General features: G+C 40.2%; 1 protein-coding gene across 5 annotated transcripts in view; it reads right to left on the reverse strand.

Moving 5' to 3' along the window:
- Positions 1–25,951, reverse strand: part of LOC122875363 (tyrosine-protein kinase CSK) — a 49,484-nt gene that overhangs the window by 18,965 nt on the left and 4,568 nt on the right. For 2 of the 5 annotated variants that reach the window (XM_044194389.1, XM_044194354.1), the window contains exon 2: positions 2,279–2,362. In XM_044194389.1, the coding sequence (XP_044050324.1) occupies positions 2,279–2,293 (15 nt within the window). In that variant the 5' untranslated portion in view covers positions 2,294–2,362. Of the gene's footprint in view, positions 1–2,278; positions 2,363–2,547; positions 2,645–7,877; positions 7,939–19,423; positions 19,544–25,951 lie in introns of those variants that run through there. The other 3 variants (XM_044194371.1, XM_044194362.1, XM_044194380.1) reach the window with 3 other exon arrangements.

Here is a 25,951-nt window from a genome sequence, read left to right on the forward strand (position 1 = left end):
TGCATTCATAAATAATTCAGTTTTGTTGGGATCTGATGACTAAAAATTTTAAAATGGCATATTCACCTCAGTGTCTTCCCCCAGCATAGTCCAATATGTCAATATATCAGCTATATACACAGTATGTCATTATTGCTTGTCATTCAACTCTAGTTCACCTCATGAGTGGCCTACAAGTGAGTTTGGTGGTTTACTCTAATTGCTTGCTCAAGGGTTTTTTTCCCCACCGGATGGCTGGATGCTGATAGACGCACAACACTTACTGAATCGTTGACCTTTTGGTCACAGGTTGGTAAGATTACCAACTATGTGACCTCATAGTTCATGAAACAATCAATATTAAGCCAGAATCACACTGAATCCATAATGCATTTATGTTGCTATAAACCACAGTTTTCTGTCAGGGCCTCGAAGCTCATATGCTGAGTAATCTGACATGGTTATTGATAGTGGCATTACAACATGAATTATTAGTTGCAACTTAGATTCACTGTCAAAAACATAATGAAAACTTCAGAAAGTTATTAAGAAACAAAGTATACGGAAAAATAAATTCAATGCATGTATCACAACCTGACTTGTGTGCAGGAAAATATTCAATTCTCCCCTTTTATGTAATGACACTTCCATAAGATTGTTCCAAAGTGTTTATTTGGACATGGCCTTTTTAAATTCCGAAAAAGAAAAAAAAAAAAAGTGATGAAAATTTCACCTGACTGTAGTGAAGCACTGTGGTGTGACAGATAAAAATAACCGAAGGACATGTGAAGGCAGAGGATGCAGGGGAGAAGTAAACCTACTCTGAAGCTAGCATTTGAGAAGCATTAGTTAAACCACTGAGACAGCCAGGTAATGTGAAACCACTGAGCTGAGCCGGACACTTTGATGGATGTGTGTGCACCAGCCATGTGTATTAATACTTTACTACAGGTATGGGTTTATTTCAGCACTTCAGTGTCTTGCACGCATTCCCTTGCATCTGCATGCTCACATTTGTGTATGTGTGTGCATGTTAGTAAACGTTTATTCAGTCAAGTAGTCTCAGTGAAATTGACACACATTACAAGAAGGCTGGACATGACCAAAAAGTTACATCACGGTATATTCTGAATATTGATCGCTAATAATATTCAAGGTAAATCTTTTCTCCATATGCTCTCAGAATCTGTGGTGATCAATAGTTGGAAAAGTGCCAAGTGCCTGCCACATACTGCTGAAACAATTAGTCTATTAATCATTTGAGAGAAAATTAATCACCAACAATTCTGATAATTAATTAATAAGCAAAAACACCAATAAATCTCTTCTCCAATGTGAGGATTTATTCTATTATTGCTATATCAATATAATGTGAATATATTTTGGTTTTGGACTGCTGGTTTGACAAAACAAGGTTTATAGACCTAGTGATTCATTAAAAAAATAATTGGCTGATTAATTGGTAACAGAAATAATCATTAGTTGCAGCTACTTCCACAATTTACCTTTTAACTTCTACCTTCCTTGTTAATATGAAGTGTTATCCATGAAGTAGCTGAGAGTGTGACTTCATGTGAGTGGAGTGTGGATTGGAAAGCTTCAGTTTTGGAAAGGGTTACAAACAATTAAGAAATTCTTGAGTGTTAAGGTTCATTCTCAATGTTGGAAAAAGTAGTTTTACAAAAAATAAAATAAAATACCAAGACACTATGATCAACAGTGTCAAAAATCTTTGGCAGATCAAGGAGGAGTGTGGTAAAGTGTCTGGTGCTGGAGAAGACACACTTATCCATCACACCTTGAGACATGAGTAACAGTAGAATATGCATTTATTCTTTCACCAACACTTCAGGCAACTGATAGTTAAGACAGTTAATGTGAAACTCATAAGACCCTATGCCATGCTACTAAATGAGTACTAGAACTACCAGATAAAAGCTCAACTTGAGAAAGAGATGCTTTATGTTTTTATGTCAGTTTTAGTTAGGTTATGTATATTTTCACAAACAAAATTTTTGAAAAATCTGCAGAATTGCAGTCAGAAAAGTGAACAGATGCTAGACATTCCCATCAACTATGACCAAGAAAGCCTTTGGTTGTGCTGGTTCGGCTGCTAAAAAGACAACACTAGCATATGCTGGTTGTCCTGAGCAACTCCTTGTTTAGATGTGTGTAGTTGTATGAAATGTAGATGGGTAGTGTTTAAAAAAATGTTTGCCTATCTGTGCACCTGTAAACCTGTACGATGGATAGGTAAATGTGAAAAAAAAAAAAAAAATGCTATGTGTGCTTCACTTACATGCATCCCAGACATGATGAAGGGAATTGGGCAGCAAGTGTCCTCAGGCCAGTAGCGGTCACTGTTCAGCTAGTACCATCTGAGCTGTAACAAAGAAAGCAAGGCATTAGAAAAACAAACCAAAAATCTTTGTTTTAGAGGCTAAATGCAAGCTACATTCTCAAATTGGCACACTTTCGGTACACTACAGATAAATACTGATCTGTTTTTGTCTACAAGAGCGGCTATTATCAATAAAACGGTCAGCGATCATTTGTTCTGTCTTTTACCTCCTGGCTTCGCCTCCAGCACACATCAGACGGTTGTCTGCTACCAGACCTGAACTCTCCTGATCTACAGCAGCGCTGCAAAGGCCTCATAGATCTCTGCAATAAAGTTTAGCGCCAATGGTTATTGCACAAAGCATCAGACCGCCGGCTAATGGAGCAGCAACGCCCAAAGCAACCTCTCTTTCGCTCCTGATGGACAGTAACGTAACAACTGGGCATAGCATAGAGTAATAGTGTGCTTGGCTAAGCACAGGGCTGTTTAGTTAATGATGTACATGTACTGATGTGTTTTTCTGAGGTTTTGTTGTCGTGACGTGTTTATCTGTTAGGTTAATTTGCTAAGTTGATGCTAGTTATGTTCCACACAGAGTCTTTGCATGCTAACTAACTCTTTTTAACTTGGCACCGTTATCCTAAACGGACCACATACATACACCTCTAATTTGACTTTAACACAACCAGACACACGGTGGAAAGAAACTTTAAAGCTCCTGCTCACACGCTTCTTTGTCACTGACCACGTGCGCTCGTGCACGCGAGACATACAGAGGCAAAACAAAAACATCCACCCATTATTTTGTTTGAAACCATTTTACATCCAAGCAGCCATCTTGGACGCACACACACACAAATCCCTTTGTTCTGTAGTTTAGTGTATTTAGAGTTAGTCTTCATATTGTGTGTTTTTGCTTTATCTTTAATAAATGCTTGTGTATAATTACGCTTGTTCTCTTGTTTCACAAGAGTGAGTAATTTGCCAACCTCTTCTATGTTGAACTCCAAATCCTTCAACCTACTAGTTATTGGTGGTAATTTTGGTTATAGTTATTAATTTATTCATTAATCTGAGATCCAAATTGATAGTTCAGTGTATTTTATGAGACTCACTCAATTAATTGGCTATAATTTCTCTTCTTTAAGAAGAGTGGTGCCCCTGAGGACTTTATTCATTAAAGTTATTATTTACGATTATCAAAGATAATCTTGATAGCAAAATTTAATTGATTGCACCTACACAGTTTGGTGCCCCTTTAACCATTGTGAATCCCAAAACATAAAGACCTCAGCTGACAATGGTTATCACCGACCATATTTTGATATGTGTACACACTGCTAACATGGACATGTGCACGAGAAAAGCCAGAAAGCAAGCCACAATGAACTGAACAACTACATCTTGCTTCCCAGGCAAGCAGAAGAACAGCCATTTTTAAATGTTTGGTCCTCAAATTACCTTACAGTATTTCACTTCTGTATATGCCTTTTCTACAGTTGGGTTGGGTGGTATAACTGGTATAAACAGAAAACTTGTGAAATCATGTACCATGATATGGATTTGGCAATACCATTGGTGTAGAAAGGATTTTAATGATCACATCACATATGTGAACCATCAGTGCAACTTACTGCATGTTAACCAATGAGGGTATGCTTCCCTTTTATGCTAAAACAAAGACACATTTGCATACTAAGAAAAGGTGGTGTAAATACACGGTTCCCATGCAAACTGCCAATAATGACAAATGGATTCATAGTATGTAATAGCAAAAGTTTCACCCAAAACAAAATCCCAATCCTAACATTCTGTAGCATAACAAATTGTGCAAACACTCAATAGGGTTTCTACGTAGCATAGTATGCATATTTCACTGAACAAACTGAATTTATTGCAAATGTAATTCAGATTCCCATGGTGCAACAAATCTCACTAATCCATTCTCCCCATTTCTCATTTTTATTCGTTCGACAAATAAAGTTAGCTGCTGATAAAAGGCTAAAGAGGCCAAAAGATACACAGCTAGCTGAAAGGTGACTTACGAACTCTTTAATTATCAATGTTTTCTAGTAATGTTATACAGATTGGATGCAAAATCAAATTCTGAAACTGTAAATGAGTGGAGGGCAGCTCTCTGCCTATCGAACATCTTGATTTTGCAGCCAATTACTAGACTTTTAAAAGGTGACCTTGATACAGTGACAGAAAGGAGAGAGAGGGAGGGAGCGTGAGCTGCAGACAAAGAGAAAGAAGGGGGAAAGAGAAAGAACATGAAGACATAAATTGTAAGTGATGAGAGAATATTACAAATGTGTCTCAGTTTGCACATAAAAAAAGGAGTCCATGTGTGGTTGGGTATGTGTGCCTGGTAGAGCATGTGCGTCAAAGTGTATGGCTTAAAGTGGGAAAAATAATGTATAGCGTGTTGGTGTGTGCTACACGTGTGCTTATATAAACCCATGTGTGTGTTCTTGTGTGTTTTGTGTGCCTGAAAAGTGAAAGTGAAAAGTGTGTTTTGTTTTTTTACTCGTCTCTTATCCGCCAAACACCCCTTAAAAAGTTTTTTAAATTTCTACTGTCCTTTATTGTCAAAGACAGTGGCAGATCAGTGGCAGCATACTAAATACTACAACAGTTTGAAGGTGTAACAGTAACTGAATAAGGCCTCCCGCACTAGCCTCCATTCAAAGCATCTCACTTCCGACCAGCCCAGAGAACAGGAAGATGAACTGGGGAGGGAGAAGGAGGAAGTTGCTTACGCATATTTTTCCAATGCTTTGTACAAGGTAGGAAGGGGCTGTAGTTCAGTGTGAGAATGGACACTCTGGTCACTGCCTCCATTTAGACTGACTACAGCCACCTCAGAATAGATCAATAAACATAGTAAACAAAGCACTATAAAAACAACAATCATGCCTTAATTATCCTAGCTAAAATGTGTTCTTTAACATACAAGATAGATTTATTGATCATTTTACAACACAGGGTTATATGAGATTTTGTTTTGTAGTTCTCTTTATACTACTCAAAAATACTGTATTCTGATGTGAATACAATTAATAACAGCCCATAGCTTTCATTTTGATTCAGTCTGTCTCATGGAAAGTAACATTTTGTCCACTGAGCGTAAGCCAGTTGTTTTCCACTTACAAAGTAACTTAGTCCTGTGTGTAATTTTAGAGCCATGAAAATGATGCATCTCCTTCAGAGGGCCTGGCTACTGGCTAGAATGCTCCCTGAGAGCATCTATGGCCAAGCTTCACAGCACTGCCATATCCTGTGTTTAAACAGGAAACAGCCTAATTGCAGACCATTGCAGATCTGTATGAAGACTGACAGAGCCAAATATATCCAAGGCCAGGCGGCTCTGCTGCACCCAGAGGGCACCAGCTTCTTTCCCTTTGCCATTCTTTAAGTCTAGAGCAGCCCTGCTGGAACAGAGCAGCGCGGCTCACCAACCCACAGCCACACTAGCTAGCCAATAGAGGAGAGACAAGTGAGTGCTATTCTTATCTCTATCTAGTGCTGAGGAATGCCTTCAGCATCACACTGCTCACATTGCTCTCCTTAAGTTAGTCAAGTGGTACTGTGTAAAGGCTGTGAGTGACAAGAGTTCTTCTTCAATTCAATTTTCTGTAGCACACGAAATACTGCCCAGGATGTCCAGTTTGAAGGCTTATCAGACGCAAAGATGCTGCACTATCCCTTTAAATAGGATTTTACAACTCTGGAAAGCTCCTCTGTCTTGATGCTTGCCATATAAAACTGTAGAATTAGCAATGCTACATGGTGCAAGGTATTTTATCTGGTGTGTATTCTTGCATCATTTGGTTTGGGTTGGATAGGATACAAAGCGCTTCTGGCTGATGTTGCCCTGCATAGTAGCAACAGTTGAGATGGAATCGACTGTTTTCCCAGACTGCATTGCGTTTTTTTTGCCGAAAGCCCTTAGCAGAAATTAAATGAAATCAGGAGCCTTGCATTTTTTTGATGCTGTGCTATTGTTGGTCTAAACACTGCCTAATAATTTGTATTCTAACCATGATCAAGAACTAGCTGAGTGCTTGACACCAACATTTGAATCTTTTTAATAAATAGTTTAACTACATGGCCCTTCAAAGTATACATTTAGCATTCTAGTTCACTCCAGCAACCAGATGCGCCAAACACGAGTGGAAATCACTTCCTTCTCCACTACCCTCCTCCTAATTTTCTCCCTCTATGCAACAGGAGCTGCTTGTGACAGTGTCATGGCAACACACTGGGAAGTGCTACATCAAAGGCTGCTGTTACATCATTCAGTGCAGCACTGCCTTTTCCTTTTGCTATGCCAGATAACAGTAATATTACTACTGTTTGTGTCTTGCCATTTTCATTACAACTAGTACTGTGTTCTACTTAAACTGTCTTTGTGCTCCATATCTACTTCTGCAACCTACTGCACAGAACTGCTTTGAAGAATCTGGATTAAAGTGAATGAAGTGAGTGAATGTGGGGTTCTGTTGCTTGTCTTCTATCTACTTTGTATGATGTTTCACCACATTAATATTACATTGCACTGTGCTTCGAAGACAAATTCCTACATACTTTGAGAATAAAGTAATGTTAACTTCCGTTTTCCGTACTACACCAACATCCAGAATACTGAAGCTATGCTACACAAAGCATAACAGCAACCAAAAACATCCTATGGCAAGTATGTGTCTTTGCTCGAAGCCACCCAGGCCTTGTTACAGACAAGTCTTTGTAAAAGGTGTTGGAAAATAAATCATCTCTGAAAAGTAGGGCTACCCCCTAATAGTCAATGAAACCGTCAGTCGATGAGAAGAGTCTCAGTCAACCAAATGTTTTCGTTGGTCGGTTAGTCGCAGAAAAAAAGAAAAAAAAAAGAAAAAAAAAAGAAAAAAAACACCCTCAAACTCCACTGAGGAGCTGAGCCTCGTTGTTAGGGCCTGGGACAAAAGTATCAGGGGGATGATTACAACACAGACCTTTTCTCTTGTAACACGGAAGTCAGGAACATGCCGTCCAGTTCTCTTTATACATCCATGAGAGCATGGCATACCGCTTCAGTTGTAGCTGTAGACAGTTTTCACCAGTTTCCTTTGGGAGGATGACCGTGGATATGACTTTGAAATAAATTAACAAAATGTCTCCTTGCTGGTTGTTTTGACACATTCAGAATCATTACCACTTTTGCTGTTAGCATTGTCGTTAACAGGCGGCTTGCTTTGTGTGCGCTTGTAAAATTTGTATTTTAAAACGCTCGTTATCACGGTTTTGTACTTCTCCGTAATGTAGCACAGTGTTAATAATGTTACTTATAACATTCTTTCTCAGCCCTGGAACTCAAACCATTTTCTGATGCCCCCCCAAAATATATAATTAAATAATTAAATTAATATCATAAACGTGCGACGACTAGTCAACTAATGGCTTGAACTAACGACTACAAGCTGAGTAGTAAATTCTTTGGTTGCGGTCAAGACAATCAAAGATGTCTCTTCCACCTGTATTGGGGTAGCAGTGAAGAAAAGATTATTCCTACACTCACATATCAGGGGGGAAACCATCAGCAGAGGGGGGCAGTGATGCAGAATGTTGCTGCTGCTTCACTGTGTTGAAAGAGAAAAATAGATTTAAAAAAAAAAAAAAACAATCTTTAAATCATATATGATCAAACAATTATATTGAAATTGACTAATTGTTTCCTTTGAAAGGTATGCTGTTTGTCTGATTCATTTGTGTCTCTGCTTGTCATATCAATTTCTTTTGCAGCAGAGTTTTATCACACATCATTATGCAATTAGCTTCTCTTCGCTTTTGGTCGTTTATTTATTTATTTTTTATAAAAAAGTACACCACAGACATACAAGCTGCTCTGACACTGAATGAGAGTCGTGATCCAGTGGCAGTACAGACATGATGACAGAGTAATAGCACATTCCCTAATTCACAATTGTTAGCACTGCCACGAAACTAAGCTTAAATTACTACCTTACAATTGCACAAATTAGTCCGGTTCCTTGTCAAGGGAGCAGATTTGTCTCTTGATGGAGTTAAGAGCCTTCTATCGCCATCTTTTTCATTTAGTAGAAAGTTGCAATTTACAATTTTGGATATTTAGATTACACTCTAATCCAGTTCTTATTATCTGACACTCAACCCAAGAATCACAACGCTGTTTGTACTGGACACCTACCACGTCAATCACCAGAGAGGGCTGGTGTTTAACTGAGACTTGCTGTTGTCAGTTTCTAAAACTACTGTGGCAAAGCCTTGGGTTATGTAAACAGAAGGCTGGTCCGAGCAGGCCCAAGGCCATCCACAGATTACAGTCCCACTAGCACAGCATCTACCCAAGGTTATAAAAGTCTACTTTTACTTGGGGTGACAATTTAACTTGGCCCAGATACATGTCTGTTTAAATCAGGATGTCATTATTTGTCCTGATGGGAATTCAATTTGCTGAGCCAGCATTAAACAACAGCTTCCATTACACTCAACAAAGTACAGCTTTATATTCATTAAGCAGTAAACAACATTCCCATCAAATTCCAAGTCTGGTTAGTAAAGTACTGCCACACAAGAGCTCTGTATGCTGCAAAGAGAGCACTATACACAACACTAAATGTTTTTACATTTGTTATAATGCAGCTGTGTGTTGGTTCTTTGCGAATGCAGTTTTTAAAGTTATACCACTCTAAATTATTAACTTTTCTACAATGGTAAAACGCTACCCTCACAACCTTTTTTGGCAATCACAGAGGAAGGGCAAGAAGTAGGGGAAGACAAAGTTGCATATAAATTGAAATTCAGGCCACAATTGTCAACCTTCATTCAACCATGAACTAGATATGACTGATACATGTACTTTACGGTTAATGCACTATGTCATTTTAAATTATTTTCTATCTATTGTTTATCTACGTAGTTTTTGTAGAGACTGGTGGAGCTGGATGTAAATAAAACCCTTGTGCTCATGTGAATGTGGATAGAGCAGGATTCAACCTGACCAAAGTCATGTCAAGGTCAGGTGTCTGGACGTGTTTTTTTTTTTTTTTTTCTATGGCTGACTGATAACATACCAACCATAGTATGTTAAGCAGACTTCAGGTGCAGACACAGAGATAAAAATCTGCTTATGTACAGACCGGTCTGTGACTGATCGCCTTCCTGTATGATCTGACTGCTTGGCTACAGGAGGGCGGAGGCAAATAGCCCTGGACACCCAGTTACACTTCCCTCTACAAACAACCACAATTAATCTATAACTTTATTTCCAGTATTGTATAACCACGTTTGGTATAGTATATACAGCTAGAGTGTCTATTTTTAACCATGACATATTCCCAAAGTCTTATCTCTAAAAAACAGGACTTTCAAGGCAGCATCACAAGTTTAGTGCAGCTATGGCTATCGAACCTTGACTCAGGCTCAGTACAAAGTTTTTATGGTGGCGCGTATTGGCAGCAAAAGAAACGGGAAAAATATGGAAATGTGACCTACTGGGTATGCAAATATACAGTAAAAGCTCCCAGTGCTGGAGGCTCTGCAGAGTGGACTGCATGGAACTGTCGACAACAAATGACTCGTGGCTGCAACACATTTCCCCATGTGTAAAGTACTTGACAGCAACAGTTTGCAACAGCAAATGATGAACACACGAGGCGAATCAGGTGAACAAATATGATACCCCTGGTTGGGAAATATGCAAATACAGATGTGTATACAAAAGTAAGGTAAGTTAGTGTTTGCCCCCCCCCCCCGTTTGATATTAAACACAACTTACATTTTACCAATGTTTCATGTTACAGACATTGAGCTGAGGCTAACATTTTTTTTATTACAGGATAAACCTTTCATCTCTTGACCACTCTAAATCAGGCTATATTCTTTTCATACACAAGCCAAAAGCTCACAGTTTGAACATCAAAGGAAATACAAAAGGTCATTTTAAGTGCAAGTCTAAGGAACACACAAAGAAACCACAGACAACCTTTGAAAGTTTGTGTCTAACCACACTATGTCTTCATTAAATCACAGACCCACAGGCTGACAGTAGAAGCAGCAGCTCTGCACAGTGATCCCAGTCCAAGTGTCAGAAAACATAGGAGGAATTTTTAATAAAACACAATAACCTCTTGATTTCCTAACCCAGCAACACACTGATACAGAGACTTGTCCACCCTAAGGACTGTACTGGACACATAATTCATATGCTATACAATGTAGTAGGGCTGTAGTTGTATTTAAAAGTGGGGGAGCACATCAAAGTGGCCACACACAGGCATGGCAGCCTCTCTTTGTGTTGAGCTCTCTCTCTCTGCATCTGCCACTATATGGATGTGTGTGTGAGTGCATCTATGTGAGAGGAACCAGGAAGTGGGCTTCAATTAGTGCAAATGCAGAGGGATGGAAGTAGTATCCCCAGACATTTAATAAGCCTCAGTGTCCTCATGTCCTTTTCATCTGAATGAGCTGTCTCCCACCACAGCAGGCAGTCGCTACTGGGCCTCCACATGCTTCAATGATCACATGACTCTGACACACAGTGTTCAGTGCAGGGCTGAGGCAAAACCACCACTTCTCCATCATGCTGAGACAAAACCAAACAGTGTTCTTTCAAAACAACATCAAAATAAGGCGGTATTTAAAATAAATTTCCATTCTTTTAAAAGATATATTTTGGCATTTCTGTTTATTTAGATAGTGACAGCTTGAGAGAGACAGGAAAGGCGGGGGGGAATGACATGCAGCAAAGGGCCCGGGCTGAAATCGAACACAGGCCGCTGCGGTAAGGACTTGATACATGGTACACTCTCTGCCAGGTGAGCTACTGGGGCGCCCAGAAATTTCCATTCTGATGCCCCGATACCTATAGGGGCCGGTCCGGGCATAATTTCACTATCGGCTAAAATAAAGCCGATCTCTCCTCTCTCTTATTAGCAAAGCTAAGTGTGCAAAACATTCACACACACAAAGCTTCTCCTTTATAGCCTGCGTTAGAACGTCGCTTTCACCGGTTAAAATGACAAACGGCGCTGGCAGCAGATCATACCAACTGTCGTTAAATAACGTTAGATAAGTTACATTTTTTCATCAAGTTACTCTCGGAATTAGCCTGTTGTCGGGTTTGAGTGCTCTCTGCAGCCGATGTTGGTATTTGGCCAAAGATAATTTGTGAGGGAAGAAGCTTCACTCTGTAACACAACTGTACAATCAGAGTGGACTGAGTGTTGCAGTAGTTCCAACAACACCAAAAGAGTGAGTCTTTTCTCTCTAGCGGAAGTCAAATTCAGGAGTCGAATTCTCACGGTTAAATTTTCATTCATATCAATAATTTACATTACTTGCTGGACATGCAAAGTACAACAGGCATCAATGGTAATAGTAAGAGTCTCAACCATACCGACTGGAGACGTCTGCAAAGAGTTGAAGACTGAGGTGCTGATTTTCAGTGGGATTACTGTCAGTACTTGCAACATTTTGACATTACAGGGAGTCATTAGATTTATGTTTATATGAAAAAATGTTACTTATTGACAGTCTAAAATGTCTTAAGCAAAGGAAGCATTGCACCTGTGCCTCACCGTTACAAGAGAACATATCGCAATATATTACACTATTACCTGACTTACTGCTTGTGAGGAGTGAGGAGTGAAGAGTGGACTGAAAGCCAGGTATGCTACTCTCACCTACATCCATCTGCTTACCCTGTCTACAAGTCCCTCCTACTGTAGCCCCAACCTCAGGGTACACATGGTGGCATTCTCTACTCATTTTACACAAAGTAGTGTGCTGATTTAAGAACTGATACTACATTTAAACCATTTCAGATAAGGCCGCCTTTTTTGTAGTGTCTAACAACATATTCAGCAGGTTAAACTAAATTCAATCAGGTACTTAATCCTATATTTACTCAGGGTTGGGTGATATGCTGATATACCATGAGATGATTTCTGTCAACCATCAGAGATGTTGCCATATAATTTATACTGTGTAAGCTATTCCTTTATCTCTGGGTACACTGGACCCAGACGGCTTTCTGGAAGTATTTGTATATGGATTTTGCATTAATGATGCAGGTATCTGTCAGGTATTCAGTATGCTGTATTAGCCAAAAAGGGATAAATTCTGACAAATCTGATGGCGTACTTTTGCTGCTAAGCAGGAAAGAGCAGTTATGAAACTTGTCCCTCAGAAAACACTTGCTGGAGTGGTAATCAATGTTGACAACAATCTTTGAGCACATGCTGTGCCAGTGATTTAGCCAGCAGGAACAATTTACCACAAATCACACCACTTATCAAACCTTTCAAACCAACAAAGACTGGAAATTATTACTAAATATAAACTTTATAAAAAAAAATAAAAAAAAACCCAGATACTTTTAGTATGTATCGATTCTTATTCCGGAAAGAGATGGCTGAGACTATAGCAGGGACGAAACTAAAGTTGAGTAAGTATTCTGCTACAAACAGGTGCATGGAAGGGACACTCAAGTAGAGCAGACAGACAGGAGAGAGCTGCAAGGGGTGGTAAATAATAAAGGACAAGATCATGGAGCAAAGGAAGTTAGGAGAGACTGTGGCTTACTCAGTCATTACAGCTGTGTGTCTGCCTCTGCCATCTGCCACATTTCTAGCCATCTTCACCTTTTGTTAGCTGTGGTGCTGCTTTCACTGTCCCACAGAAACGCTTTTCCCTGTTCTCTCCTCTTTGGCTAAGCAGCAACAGAAAGAAAGACGGATGCAGTGTCCTGGGCTGAGGTTGTTTTGCTGCTTTTTAAGGATTTATTTAACTGTAAAATGCTGCCGAACACAAGCACAGACTTCTAGGATCAACCAACAGCTGCACTAGAGGGATTAGATATAAATGCCTTGCTCAAGGGTATATCACTGTTAATCGTTGAGGGAGGAGAGGAAGGCAAGATTAACGACATTTCCCCTACACAGACGGCTCGGACATTTGAACAACCTTCTGTGCACACTTTTGTAACTAGATCACTTTACTGAATCAAACCATCCATTTGCCCTGCTCCATCTAAGAGACAGTAATAAGACATGATTGCTTGAATCAGTCTGAATGTGTTAGATACACAATTTGTCACAAACTCCGGAATGTGATCAGGAATACAAACAAAGAACACCGGGGGTGGCCTACTGGAATTCTGAACTGTGCAAGGGGGGGGAATTACATCCTCTCTTTGCAGTAGAGCAAAAGAGTCGTGTGTGTCTTATCCACAGCCGTCGTAGCCTATTTTTATCTAACTGAATAAAAAAAAATAGTGCAGCGTGAAAGAGAAACTTCTCCCACTACAGACAGACAGACGGGTAGACAGGCAGCCCTCCTGCCTGCCTCTCTGACGTAACAAGTGACAGGCTCGGGCTCGCCACTGATGACAGATTACAAAAGCAGGGAGGCAGGAAGTGGAAGAAAGAAAGGAAGAGGGACAGAGAAAGCCCCCCCCCCCCTCGAGCCCTGGGAGGCTGCTGGACGGGAGAAAGCAGAGGGGAGGAAGGGTAGTGGTGACAGCTTATTGTTTGAGCTCTGTGTGCTACGGTTCCAGCCTGAGCACACACTCATCCAGGCCTGGCTATTTATATCTTCTCAATATCCATGCAGGCAGAGGCAGGCTGCAGTCGTTATCATCATTGCATACATTATGGAGATGCTGTATTTAATAGTCTGCCTGCTGTGTGTGCGCCTACTACTACATTACTTTACTGTACTACATTTCTTTCAGGATTTCCCCATTTATATTTGGACGATGTTGGGTGATGTATCCAGGATTGTATGCTGTTTTATTGTTTTTACAAGCCCGTTTGTAGAAGTAATGTAAGTTAAGTCCTCTCAGATCGTCAAACTAGCAATGCAGTGTAACATGGCGGACAGTGGCTTACTCTTGAAGATCTAAAATGCAGTTGCAGAATATAGTCTTGTCCTTTAATACGTAGCCTACAATTTTTACAGTAGCAGGCAGACAATATTAACTCCTTTAGCTTATAGTTAACAGAACGAGAACTACATGTAAAACAAACTATTGTGATTAGTTGCGCAACAGAAGATTTATCTGCAACAATTTTTATAATCAAATAATCATTTGAGTCAATTCTTAAACAAAAGCGCCATAAATTATTAAACATTTTCAGTGCAGTCAAGACATCAACTTGGAAACTCTTGGAAATTGTGATAGGGAAAAATGAGGGGAAGTTTCCCTATTTTCACAATTATGGAAAAAAAACTTTTAGCTAATTGAATAATCGAAAAAATAATCAGATTAATCAACAATGAAAACAATTTAGTTGCAGCACTACCTATGTGCCAGATTAAAGATAACATACTCCGCTCGTCACATACAGTAGTTTTATGTTGCCTCTGCCTGCATTTTCTTAGTTTCTTATTAATTTGCTGTGTTTGGGACGTTTCTGGGCGTCAACCTTTGGGCAGTGGTGTGTGGCCCCCAGCCAATAACAACGTGCAGGCTGTGAGGTCGGGGCTTTATAAAAATGTAGCAGCATCGCTGTCTCTGTCTCTCCTCTGCTCTGTCTGTGTGCAGGACGGTGTCTCTGTTTGACCGAGGGCGGGGCTGAACATTACTTGCACACAGTGCAGAGAGCAAGCCCCCAGGAAGTGCGCCGGGCTTTGAAGCCAATTTGACATAGTGGCCAAACTGTGAAATTACAACCTTCGGGTCCGTCACGTAATGCACATGGCCCCACAAGACTTTTTCCCATAGATTTGTATTTGGAAAGAAGTGGCTGTAAAACAGTGGATACATTTTTTATTTGAGCGTCACAACTCCCACAAAATGACTCAATTCACTATCAGAATTTGGTCCATTTGGTACGATAACATTTGGAAAGTCTAGAAGCCGCACGATTAATCATTTATCCCCATTCCAGTTAGTAGAGGGCTAAACTGGAAGTTAGCTGGCGGGATTAAAGGAAATGCTAGAGCGCTAGAGCCTGTGGAACCGCACAATGCGGAAACTATAGGAAGATCTGGTTAATTTTACACCTCCGATGCCGTATCCAGTGCTCTTTATACATCCATGGCAGAGAGGCCACAGAGTGGACAGGATGAAGCCTGGCTTCAGCTGCATTCAATGTGGCTCCTTCCCGCAGGGTTGTGTGGAGGTGTGGGCAATTTTATTTGTGCCGTGAATCAATTTAAAAAACAACATTTTATTTCTCTCTCGAGACAGGAAGGAGGGGCCAACTTTGAATTGTGTGTTTGCAAACAGCAACTGAAAAATCCTATTTAAAGTGAAACATGCACAAAAGTACATACATGTGTCGGTGGTTGTATAGACTTGGTACCATCTATCCATTAGTTATTGTGAGATGAAGAGGCAATGTTGCTGGTGGAGGTATGCATGTGTCCATGTTAAAATGCAGAGTGGAACAGAAGGATAGAATGACTGAGGACTACACTGGCCTGAGTGCAAAATGATGTGTGGAGGCAGGTAAGAGTAGGAAGCTCCCCAAGTGGTGATGGGAGGGTTGGGAGGTGGAGGTGGAGGTGGAGGGGATGCAGGCTGAGAGCCAGAGGGTTGTGGGATTCTGGGAGGCTCTGTGCTCCTCTGACAAGACATTTGTTTGGTAGGTGCACATGCAGACACACTCTTCAGCCATTGCTTATCCTGTCAATGTTACTGACAACATACACACAACAACAAAAATACACACAAAATGCCCTCACATATACTGCCACTTACATACATATGTATACACATTCTTTAACCATGGCCTAATGTATGCTGTCTCTCAAACATTTGCGTGCGCACACACACACACACACACACACAGAATGAGTGAGGAGGAAGGGGGGTAGCTGCTTGCTGCTGCCTCCATTGCTTTTCCTCCTCTTTTGATGGCAACACATGACAAGTCCTCCATTCAGACCAGAGGAGGCGGCAAAGCACAGGGATGGAGACACAAAGAATGTCATTAGCAGTAGCCACAGCAGGGTGCTGGTACAATATGGCAGCGGCATTAGTGGTGACTGGAGCTCCAAATCTCTTAAATAAAAGAAGCATTCAGTGTCAGCAGCACTGACACCATGGATAAAAATCAGACTCGGCGGACTAAAAAGAAGGGAGAGAGGGAGGAGAGAGGCAGATAGGGAGAAAATGGAGACAGAGAGGGAGAGCCTAAAGGCTAAATCCAAATTACAAAAGGACACTGGAATACTATCTGGCTCAAAATAGAGATTATACAGATTACCTGAGCAGTGAGTAATCCAAAATTGAGAAAGGAATTGAATGTGTGTAAATTCAGAGAGTGCAGCCTTTAAAAAGAAGGTAGACACAGACTGACCTGCTTGTACAAGAAAAAAAAAAAAAACATTTCTGAGAAAATGATATACACTCAGGTTGTCACGTTCAACCAGTGTTTGGTCTGGTTAACCAAACACAAGGGTAGACAGTGGTCTATATCTGGTGCCCTAGAAAACGGTGCAACCGTTTCTGCTCAGCAATCCTCCCTGAAACTACTTCTAAACAATGAAGTAATGAATTTGACACATTAGCAGAAATTGCATGAACTAACTGACAAATCAGTATAGTAAAAAATATAATAAAATAAAACAAAGATAAATTGAGTGAAGGTGCCCTAATGTTCATTCTCTTCATGTAATTGTATGTTTGAGCTACTTTTCTGGCCCAGCTGAATAGCTCTATTTTCTGTTACATAACATTTTCTAACTGTAAATTAATCTTACCATTTCAGTGTTTTGAAATTTAGGAAAGATCTTCTTCCAAAAAAGCGTATTTGAATGAAGAGTTCACAGTGAGACAGAGTGAATAGGAGACAGAGACAGAACAACACAGTGAGACTGAGACATGGGGAGATGTAGAAAGGGAGACACCGATGATACAAAGAGAGAGGGGGAGAAAGAGATGCTCACAGATGGAGAGGACAGAGATCAGGAGAGCAAGGGCATAGCAAAAGAGGAGTAAGAGGAATGTAGAGGAGTGGAGTTGAGGGGTGTAGACGACAGAGGATGGAGGATAGAGACAGACATGATAGTGTTGAAGACTGCCTGGTTTCTTGGCAGAGGACTGTGTCTGCTGGTCCTTAATATTAACAGCAGTCATCTCTCGGTTCCAATGCCAACCATGAATAATAGAGGCTCCACCCAGCTATGCCAGCACTCTGAATTATTCATTCACAACCACAGACTTGCATTAGCGCAGTGTGGGGCGCTCTCCACTGTGGGGTGCAGGCACATTTGCTTCGACTGAACCACATGCGTGCGCTCTCACTCACACACGTACACACACACACACACACACAGGTGTGTGTGCATTTTTAAACACACATTCTTGCATGCATATTCATGTAGTGACAGGAAGTGAAATTATGGTACTCTCTGAAGCATCTAGCAAGTTTTTCCCTTAGAAAACTCCTCTCAGGTGCAGAGCTGCTGAACATTTTACATTTTGGGCAACAACAAATTTGGTTTATTTAGAATAAACATTGCAGTTACTTTGTCACCATGTCATATCACCATTTCAGAGTCACGATTAATAATCATGGAATTATGGGCATTCAATCAACACTAAAAAGGGTATGTATTTAATGACTGTTGCAAAAAATCTCAATACACTCAGAAATTACAAGGAGAATTATCCCAAATTTTTGAGAGACTAAAGTGATAAACTGCTCTCGCAATATCTAGCAAAATAACCAGTTAATAATCATTACTGTTTCAGCCACAATAGTACAACCCAAGAGACAATGTTAACTAGGTCATTTGTTTCTTTTCATAGGCTAGGTTAAGAAATGTAGCCTAATTAGCTGAAAGGAGAATTGCCTGACAGATAATAGTACGCTGTACATTGTGTATGTACTGGGTATAAGTGAAGTGTCTGAGGGCTGGGTGTGTGTCTGTCTGAATGTGTGTGAGTCACTGACAAAACAATGAGGCATGTATTGTCACTTCTCCCCATATACCCTGTGTGCCCTAGTTTAAGCACTTAATAAATCACACCACACATACATTAGCAATTCACATACAACACAATGATTCACACAAGCAAGCACAGTCATGTGCACACAGACAACTCTTACTCTTATCACTGGCTTTGCATCTGTTGCCAGGAGTAGTCTACCTCACCTAGAAGACAGATTCTCCTACACTCCATACCTCTCTTGATCAAAGGAGAAAACAGCTCTGCTTCCCCACACACAAAGCCAGCCAACACAGCCTGCCAACCAGTCTCTAGTGTCAGGCAAGAAAACAAAACACATCAGCAGAAACAGAAAAAAAATACTGAAACACACACAGTGAAAAGCCCACAGTGAAAAAATGCATCTAGACTAAACGAACATACAGCTGCATTTAAGTATTTGAATGTGTGTGAGAGAGTTGTGTAGGCTGAAAATGTGTATTTGGACACCACATTCAGAGTCTGTTTTCACCTGTAGAAGAGGACATTGTGTTATAAGGTGATGGTTATGCTCCGTGGGTGAGAAAACCCAGGTACTCAGTGAAAAAGCATCACAGAGGGGAATTTCTCCTAATGTTTACAGAGGGAGCAACTGCAAATCTTGCCTGCGGAGAGCAGGGCTCAGGGATTTCTTCAGTAAATTCACAATAGCTTCACACACAGCATGCAGCGATAACCTGCTCACTCTCACAGCCCAGGGACAGGCATACAGCCTTAAAAAGGTGGGGTATGCAATTTTGGAGAAATCCAATACTATGACAAATACCATGATATAGAGCGAACAATGACACAGCAAGTAATATAACTAATGTCAGTTAGGTTGTGGGTTAGCAAACTGTCGCTACAGTTGCTGCTGCAAAACTGACACGCAGAAAGGACGAGACTGTTTCCCAGAGCCAGCAAACCAGCTCCAGACAGCAATACTCACAACTCTCCTGCTACTATAGCTAACATCACAACAGCAGCATATCTTGGCAAACTAGAAAGTAAGCTGAATGTCCGTGGGCAAGTAATTTAAGGCTCAAACAAAGTGGATTGGACTGGGATTTACAGAGCCAGGGCTGTGTACAAACATCAGATTGTTTTTTTTCAGAATATGCAGGGAGGGGTCCGCGTATCCTAAATGGGTGGTACATTCTTACGTTCCCAGGAGACTCAAGACGGAGCTTTGCAGAAACTTGAGACGAGTGGCTTTATTTTCCTCCAGTGCTGACCCAGTGGTCTACTCAGAGGCTAGGACATCAGCAAGAACAGCAGATGATCTGTGTGTGCATGTGAGAGAGAGAGACAGAGAGTGACCAAGTAATAATATATGGGTCTGTATGGGTGTGAGTGACTGAACATGTGAGTGACTTAGTCGGAATGGGTAAGAGACTGGAATGAACAAAAGTCAACGGGTTAGCAATGTCAGTATCAACTATAAATACAAAATCACTACATCTGCAGTAATCCCATTTCCTCAATTGACTGACACCATTTCTAGGAACCAAGAACTGAACTAGCGCACTCCATGTTGAAAGGCAAAAAGAGATGCAATGACTAAGAGTAGAGCCGGTATTTTACACACCAAAGGCCGTATATTTAGTGTTGTTGTTTAGCAAATCACCTACTAACTAAATTGATCACAAAATAAGATGCATTGGGTTCTGGGTGGCTTACCACCTTGGCTGAACAATTTCCGGGGAGAAACCCTGTATCAGGTGGCAAAACGATATTGATTTTTTACAACCTGCACTAAGCAGAGGACAGAGAGAAACTATGTATTCACATGCACATTAATATTCTGAAAATGATATCCTGGACAAGGTCTTTATTTGGATATAGCATTTGCATGATGCAACCAGTAAGTTGTTTATTCTAGGAATTAATATTTAAGTTACTATATAAATTTTCCTGCTGTGTTCATTTGCAGTGTGCTACTTTGATACTCACAACTCCATGGAAACAGCACTTGTACTGGTCACCAATCCCAACAGTAAACAGGATGTTTTGATTACAGCCCGTAACATATTGGTTAGTATCCATACATCTTTGCTGTTATAATAGTATATTACTGATTTATTCATGTTAATGAGTGAATGCAACAACTCCCATATAGAATCAAATATCCTGAATACAATGTTGATATTAGGATGCATGTTGAGCTAATGAGCAAGAGAAAAATAAAAAGCCAAAAAGGGAAGAGATAGGAGACAGAGTGACAACATTGCTGTAGAACTCACAAGGCTGCTGTTGTGTTTTACAACGGTGCATCATTAGGACCAACGATTATGTCAAACTGTATGAGACTGCTGCCTTTTCTGTTGAAATTTTGAAAACATTCCAGGGAAAGACGCCACTACATAGCTTAATAAATAAATAAATAAATAAATAAATAAATAACCACTAGTATTAAATAATCACTAGAGCATACTACTATTTTTGTATCATATTATTAATGTAATACATTTGAGAGAAGATGGGCGAGAAGAGACCACAGGCATGTGGACACATTCAGAAATGTATATTTTACCAATATCAAATCTGTAGCAGCAAGGAAAACACGGACTTCCCAGCACATACCGATACCAACCAGTAAGAGTTGCTAGAACAGATATAATCCCTTACTGGCTTCCCACAGGTGAGCACAGACTATTGCATTCATTACACAGCCAGCTGTTGGTATTTCTAATATGTCACTACAATTTATTATTACTATTATCCAGTCCCTACTGATTGGCCTACATGTGGCAGCTAATGGGGATCCAAATAAATAATCAAAGATTCTCAGATACTGGCAAAGAATATGGTGCAGTCTTCTTCAGTGACAGCAAAACATTTTATTTTACATTTTAGCTGCAACCCTTTTTCAGTGTGTTATGTGTAACAAGCAGTGATAAAAATGGTATGGGCCACAGTACCATGATGATGATGACGACGACAGTCTTGTGCTCCGTGCATGATAAAATGGTAGAAGATAAGACCTAAAGAGTTGTCCATCTGCCCATCTCTAAATCTATAATTCTTTATCTATATATGCATCCATCTATCCAGCTAGCTACCTCTCAGTAAGCCATGGGGCTCATCAGCTGGTGTATCAGAAACATTCCCAGATGTAGGTCACTGTCAACAATAGACATCTTTACACTGCGCAGATCTTCTGGTTTAATCTCTCAATTGAAAACATCAGGAAACATTTTTTGCTTTTATTAAAAAAAAAAAAAAAGATAGCCTGAAGGGAATTCTACACACAGAAAAGATAAAGTAAAATTTTCCTTTAATAGAAAACCCTGTGTTAGAGTATACCTAATTCAGGTCACTTTACTTTTCAGCACTCTGTGACATCATTAAAGCAGAAGCGTTTGCTGTATCTTTGAAGTGCATCGGATGATTCAACTGAACAAAAACTACTCTGGAGTGCATTGAATGGCAGATCACAGAGGAAGCACTGGAGCTTCCCTGCTGAGACAGGATTCATGTCATTATCATCAGTGATTCATCCTGTATTCCTTTTAGAATATTCACAATAATGGCAGCAGAGTTTAATATCTCTATAAATGGAGAAACACGCCATCAGCTTTTTACTGACTGCACTACTTCCTCTTTATCTCCCCATATTGGCCTAAATATGAAGGACTTCAGGGAACCAGGACACTGGTGTTGTGTGCAGGGGAGACAGACAGGGAAGGTAAGCAGGGGAAGCCTCACATATAAATGCCATGTTGGCAAAGGTCTTTGGTACAATCAACTTGCTGCTTGGCTAGGGAACTCGTGTCCAAAGTTCAGAGATCAGTTTGATACTTCATCTATGTGCCTGACATAGTGTGTATGTGAAACTGTGCATGAACACACTAATTAATTTTTATATATATATATATATATATATATATATATAAAAAAATCAAGGTACTTCATTGTAATGAAAAATCCTTTAACGCCAATTTTGCTGATTTGAAGCTTTGCTCCCAATGTCCTCAAACTAAAGATATTTAAAAAAAGGGACAGCTGTTTGCGTATAAACTGCATAGCAAAATCCCAACCGACTGACAAATCTCAATCACCTCGAGGTACAGTATGTATCATCATATCGCCCAAATGTTTCATAAAATGGTGTTTCAATTTAAGCCTTCTGCTATGACTTTTAAATGCACATTTTGAACAAAAAGTGTTGCTTTTGTTTTCCATTGTGCACACTGGCAAGATGAAGGCAGTTTAAACCTGAAAGATCACAAGACAATAACTAGCTTTTCAAGCCAGATGGCATAAAACAATAATGAAATCAGCCCAAAACCAGGCTGAGGTTGGACATGAGGCGTGAGAAAATACAGTCTTGGTTATCAGCATTATTTCACACAGCAAAATGACAAAGGCTACTGTTTAGACCATCAAGTAGTAACTTAAAATCGATCACAAAAGACGAGATGCTATCAGGCTCTTATCTCACTAGATGACAGTGAGTGACACCCCTGTCCTGCTGGCTCCCCCATTTTACACAGATGTCGATTCGGCTGTTACTACCTCCGCTGCTGGCATAATGGCGGAACAACAATGCCCCCTATTCGTGTTTGTACGTTTTATACAGAACGGCGAGACGGAATAACTGCACAACATTCCCGCCTTGAACACGCTGTATAAAAGGGGCTATTAATTCATGAACTGAACTTTATTCTGTGCTGATAGCTTTCCCCCATTTTTAAATTGTTTATTTTACAGGACCACAATTCTGTTCCTCCAAAACATCCTGTGACTGGAATCCCTTATCACATACCTACAATACAGCTGTTAGTTATATAACATTAAACATTCCCTATCAATGTCCTGTCACTTCTTTATTTTTTTCTATGTTTTTCTTATCAGATTCAATCATACTGTAGTTCCGTAAGCTGTGCAGGACTCACAGGCAGAATGTTAAACAAGCAACAGGAACATAAGACTTGTTTATTTTTCCACACTGATTAAGTCTAATAATATTTTAATTCGTAAGGTATTGTAATGTGGTGAGAATTTGACACAGTAACAGTGTCCTGCAGTGTTTGTGTGTACATTTATACAGCAGGCAGCTGCTGGTTTCAAAGCCAAATTTAATAAACATCTTTAATATCAACATCCTATTGTTGCACGATTAGTTTGCTGTCCAACTATATCCCATTATATCCCTTTCCGAACAACACAGTGACACAGGATAAGTCTGTATCTGTGTTCAATCAAAATGGGTCTACACCGATCATCAGACCTTGCCTAGTGACCCCCATGTCAACCTGGGCTGAACACTGGCTTTGACAATGTAATTGATGTTTAAAACAGTATCTTACTGACTATAGACTACTCTAAAAAGCAGTGCCCAAAATTTACTTTTTGACTCACCGGCCAAGGGAGTAAGAGTTCATCTACCAAATCCATCGGTCAAGCATATTTTTTACGAGCCAAAATTCTAAATTGCCTTTTTGTGTCACATATACACTTGTTTCTGTACATTTCACTGAGATAACAAGGTATTATGTTGAATACAAACTTAAAGAAGATGCCAGAGCAAAATATGAAGCAAAATGATTATATTGATCAAATGTTAATCAATTCAAGCCTGAATGCAGCTCAAGAAGTCTTGATCTCAAAATTCTTCTAAAGTATTTGCTACTAAATGTACTTCAAGGATCAAACATAAAGAGTAGTGGGTCAAACACAGAACGTTCACACAGGAGACCAAACCAATAATCAACACTGATTGTTTTTAAAAAGGAAGTAGTTATTTTAACCCAAATCATGATCTTTTCCAAAACCGGACCAAACTGCGACCATCAATTGAAATGTTTCTCAGCAAGCTTTATTTTGAAAGCCTAACCGGACGTAGCATATTTATTATTGCTAACTTGACAGCGGAACGTGTTAAAAAGGTGACACTGCCGCGGTGGACCGGCATGTGTATTACACACTTTGGCGTGAAACCAGACTGCAGCTGCAGACCGGTGGCAAGTGATAGTTTAGCGAGTATCTGATGTCCCATACGGTAAACAGTGCCACGAAACTAGGAGCGCTTGATACGCTTAGTGTTGCGGCACTGTTTAGAAGCGTGTAAAAACATGTGGTAGTGTGTGTGTGTTTGTCAGACTCCGACAGCGCACCCGTAAAGACACCAATAGCCGCCCGAGATTTACTCGCCAAATGGAAAATCTACCCACATTTGGCGCTTGGTGGTTCTTAATTTTTGACCCTGCTAAAAAGAGCATTAAAAAACAAAAACAAACAACTAAAAACTAGAACACTAATGTTGCAGTTTCAGGTCTTTATGAATGGTGACCACTAGTAATTTCACTTGTGTCACAGTGTCATTTATTAGACAAGGTCAAAAGTAGGCTGAATGCAAGTTAAGCTCCAGGCCTCAGCTTTTCTGCATGATCAACTCAAAAGGAGGAAGTGTCCAACTGTTTCCCTCAGCTGAAATCTTTCCTTTTTGCTCATGAATTAAAATCAGCTCTCGCACAACCTAAAAAACGCAGACTGCGGTCATCCTGCTGATCTGTCATTTAAATAAACCATTGCGTGGTGCTGGTTTGCACCACGGGGTAGCTCTGGGTATAAGTGGTGGTGGTAAGGGAGGACAGGAAGGACCATTTCAAAGCTGGTGACTTAGTAGTTTTGGTTGATTTATGTCTTGGAGCTGAGGAATTCTTCACCATGCCGTTTCTTAATTATCACCTTAGCTAGAAAATCGTTATGTGGATAATAAAACATTTCAGATGCACGTTACAGGGACTGGTGGGGGTTGTGTGGGTTGTCGTCTGACAGATGAGGCTCCTAATATGATACCATTACCTCTTAAATGTGGCAAGCACAAAAAAAAGATTTTAAAGAAAAAAAAAACAACTTATTTTCGGTCATACTGTTTGTTGACAGTTGTATATTGCAAGTATACCGCGACATTTGCAATGTGTTCAAAATGAAAACGTTTTTCTTTGATGCACGGATAGAGTCCCTAAACTTTGAATGTCACCCCAGGTCCGGTAGCAACACATGAACAGTGCAAAGAGGGAAAATAAACAATAAGATAGGACATTGTCTGAAATGGCATATTCTAGAAATGCTAAGATGTTGGATTATCATTATCCTTGTAGGAAACAGTTCCCAGTGGGAAATCTCTGTGTCAGGCATGCGGCTCTACTGATTGCACATTGTGCAGCTAGCCAGCAGGCGTGGTGGTAGAAGCCTCCCGGCCCTCAAGGAGCTGCCTGACTGACCAGCCGCTGCCCAGATGGAGAGGCCTCACTGAGTTTGCTCGCAGGATGGCAGCCACAATGCCACTATTCTTCTGGGCAGCATGATCACTAGGAAGGAGGGTATGGGGGAGTGGGGTTGCCGCTACCACAGCTCGGCAGGTGCTGAACGGAGAAGATACAGGAGCGACACAGCAGTGGGAAAAATATTCAGGACCAACGAAGATTATGGTCTTTGTTTCTCAAGTACTGATATTTTTTAGGCAGCCTGGAAAGGTTTATATAGCACCTTTAGTCAATTTTCTATTATTAAATGTGATAGCTTGATGTACTGTTATGGTGCTGAAAGCTTGCGTTTCTCATCAATGTAGTTAAAGAAAAAAAAAATAAAAAAAAAAACAAGGACTTAAAGCCATCATGCAATAATATAATCTTAACTGACTAATCTATGATGCTTCACAAGGCAACACTCCCATCACACTG

Source organism: Siniperca chuatsi, linkage group LG1 (assembly GCF_020085105.1).
Source record: "Siniperca chuatsi isolate FFG_IHB_CAS linkage group LG1, ASM2008510v1, whole genome shotgun sequence".
In the NCBI taxonomy this organism is placed as follows: Eukaryota; Metazoa; Chordata; class Actinopteri; order Centrarchiformes; family Sinipercidae; genus Siniperca; species Siniperca chuatsi.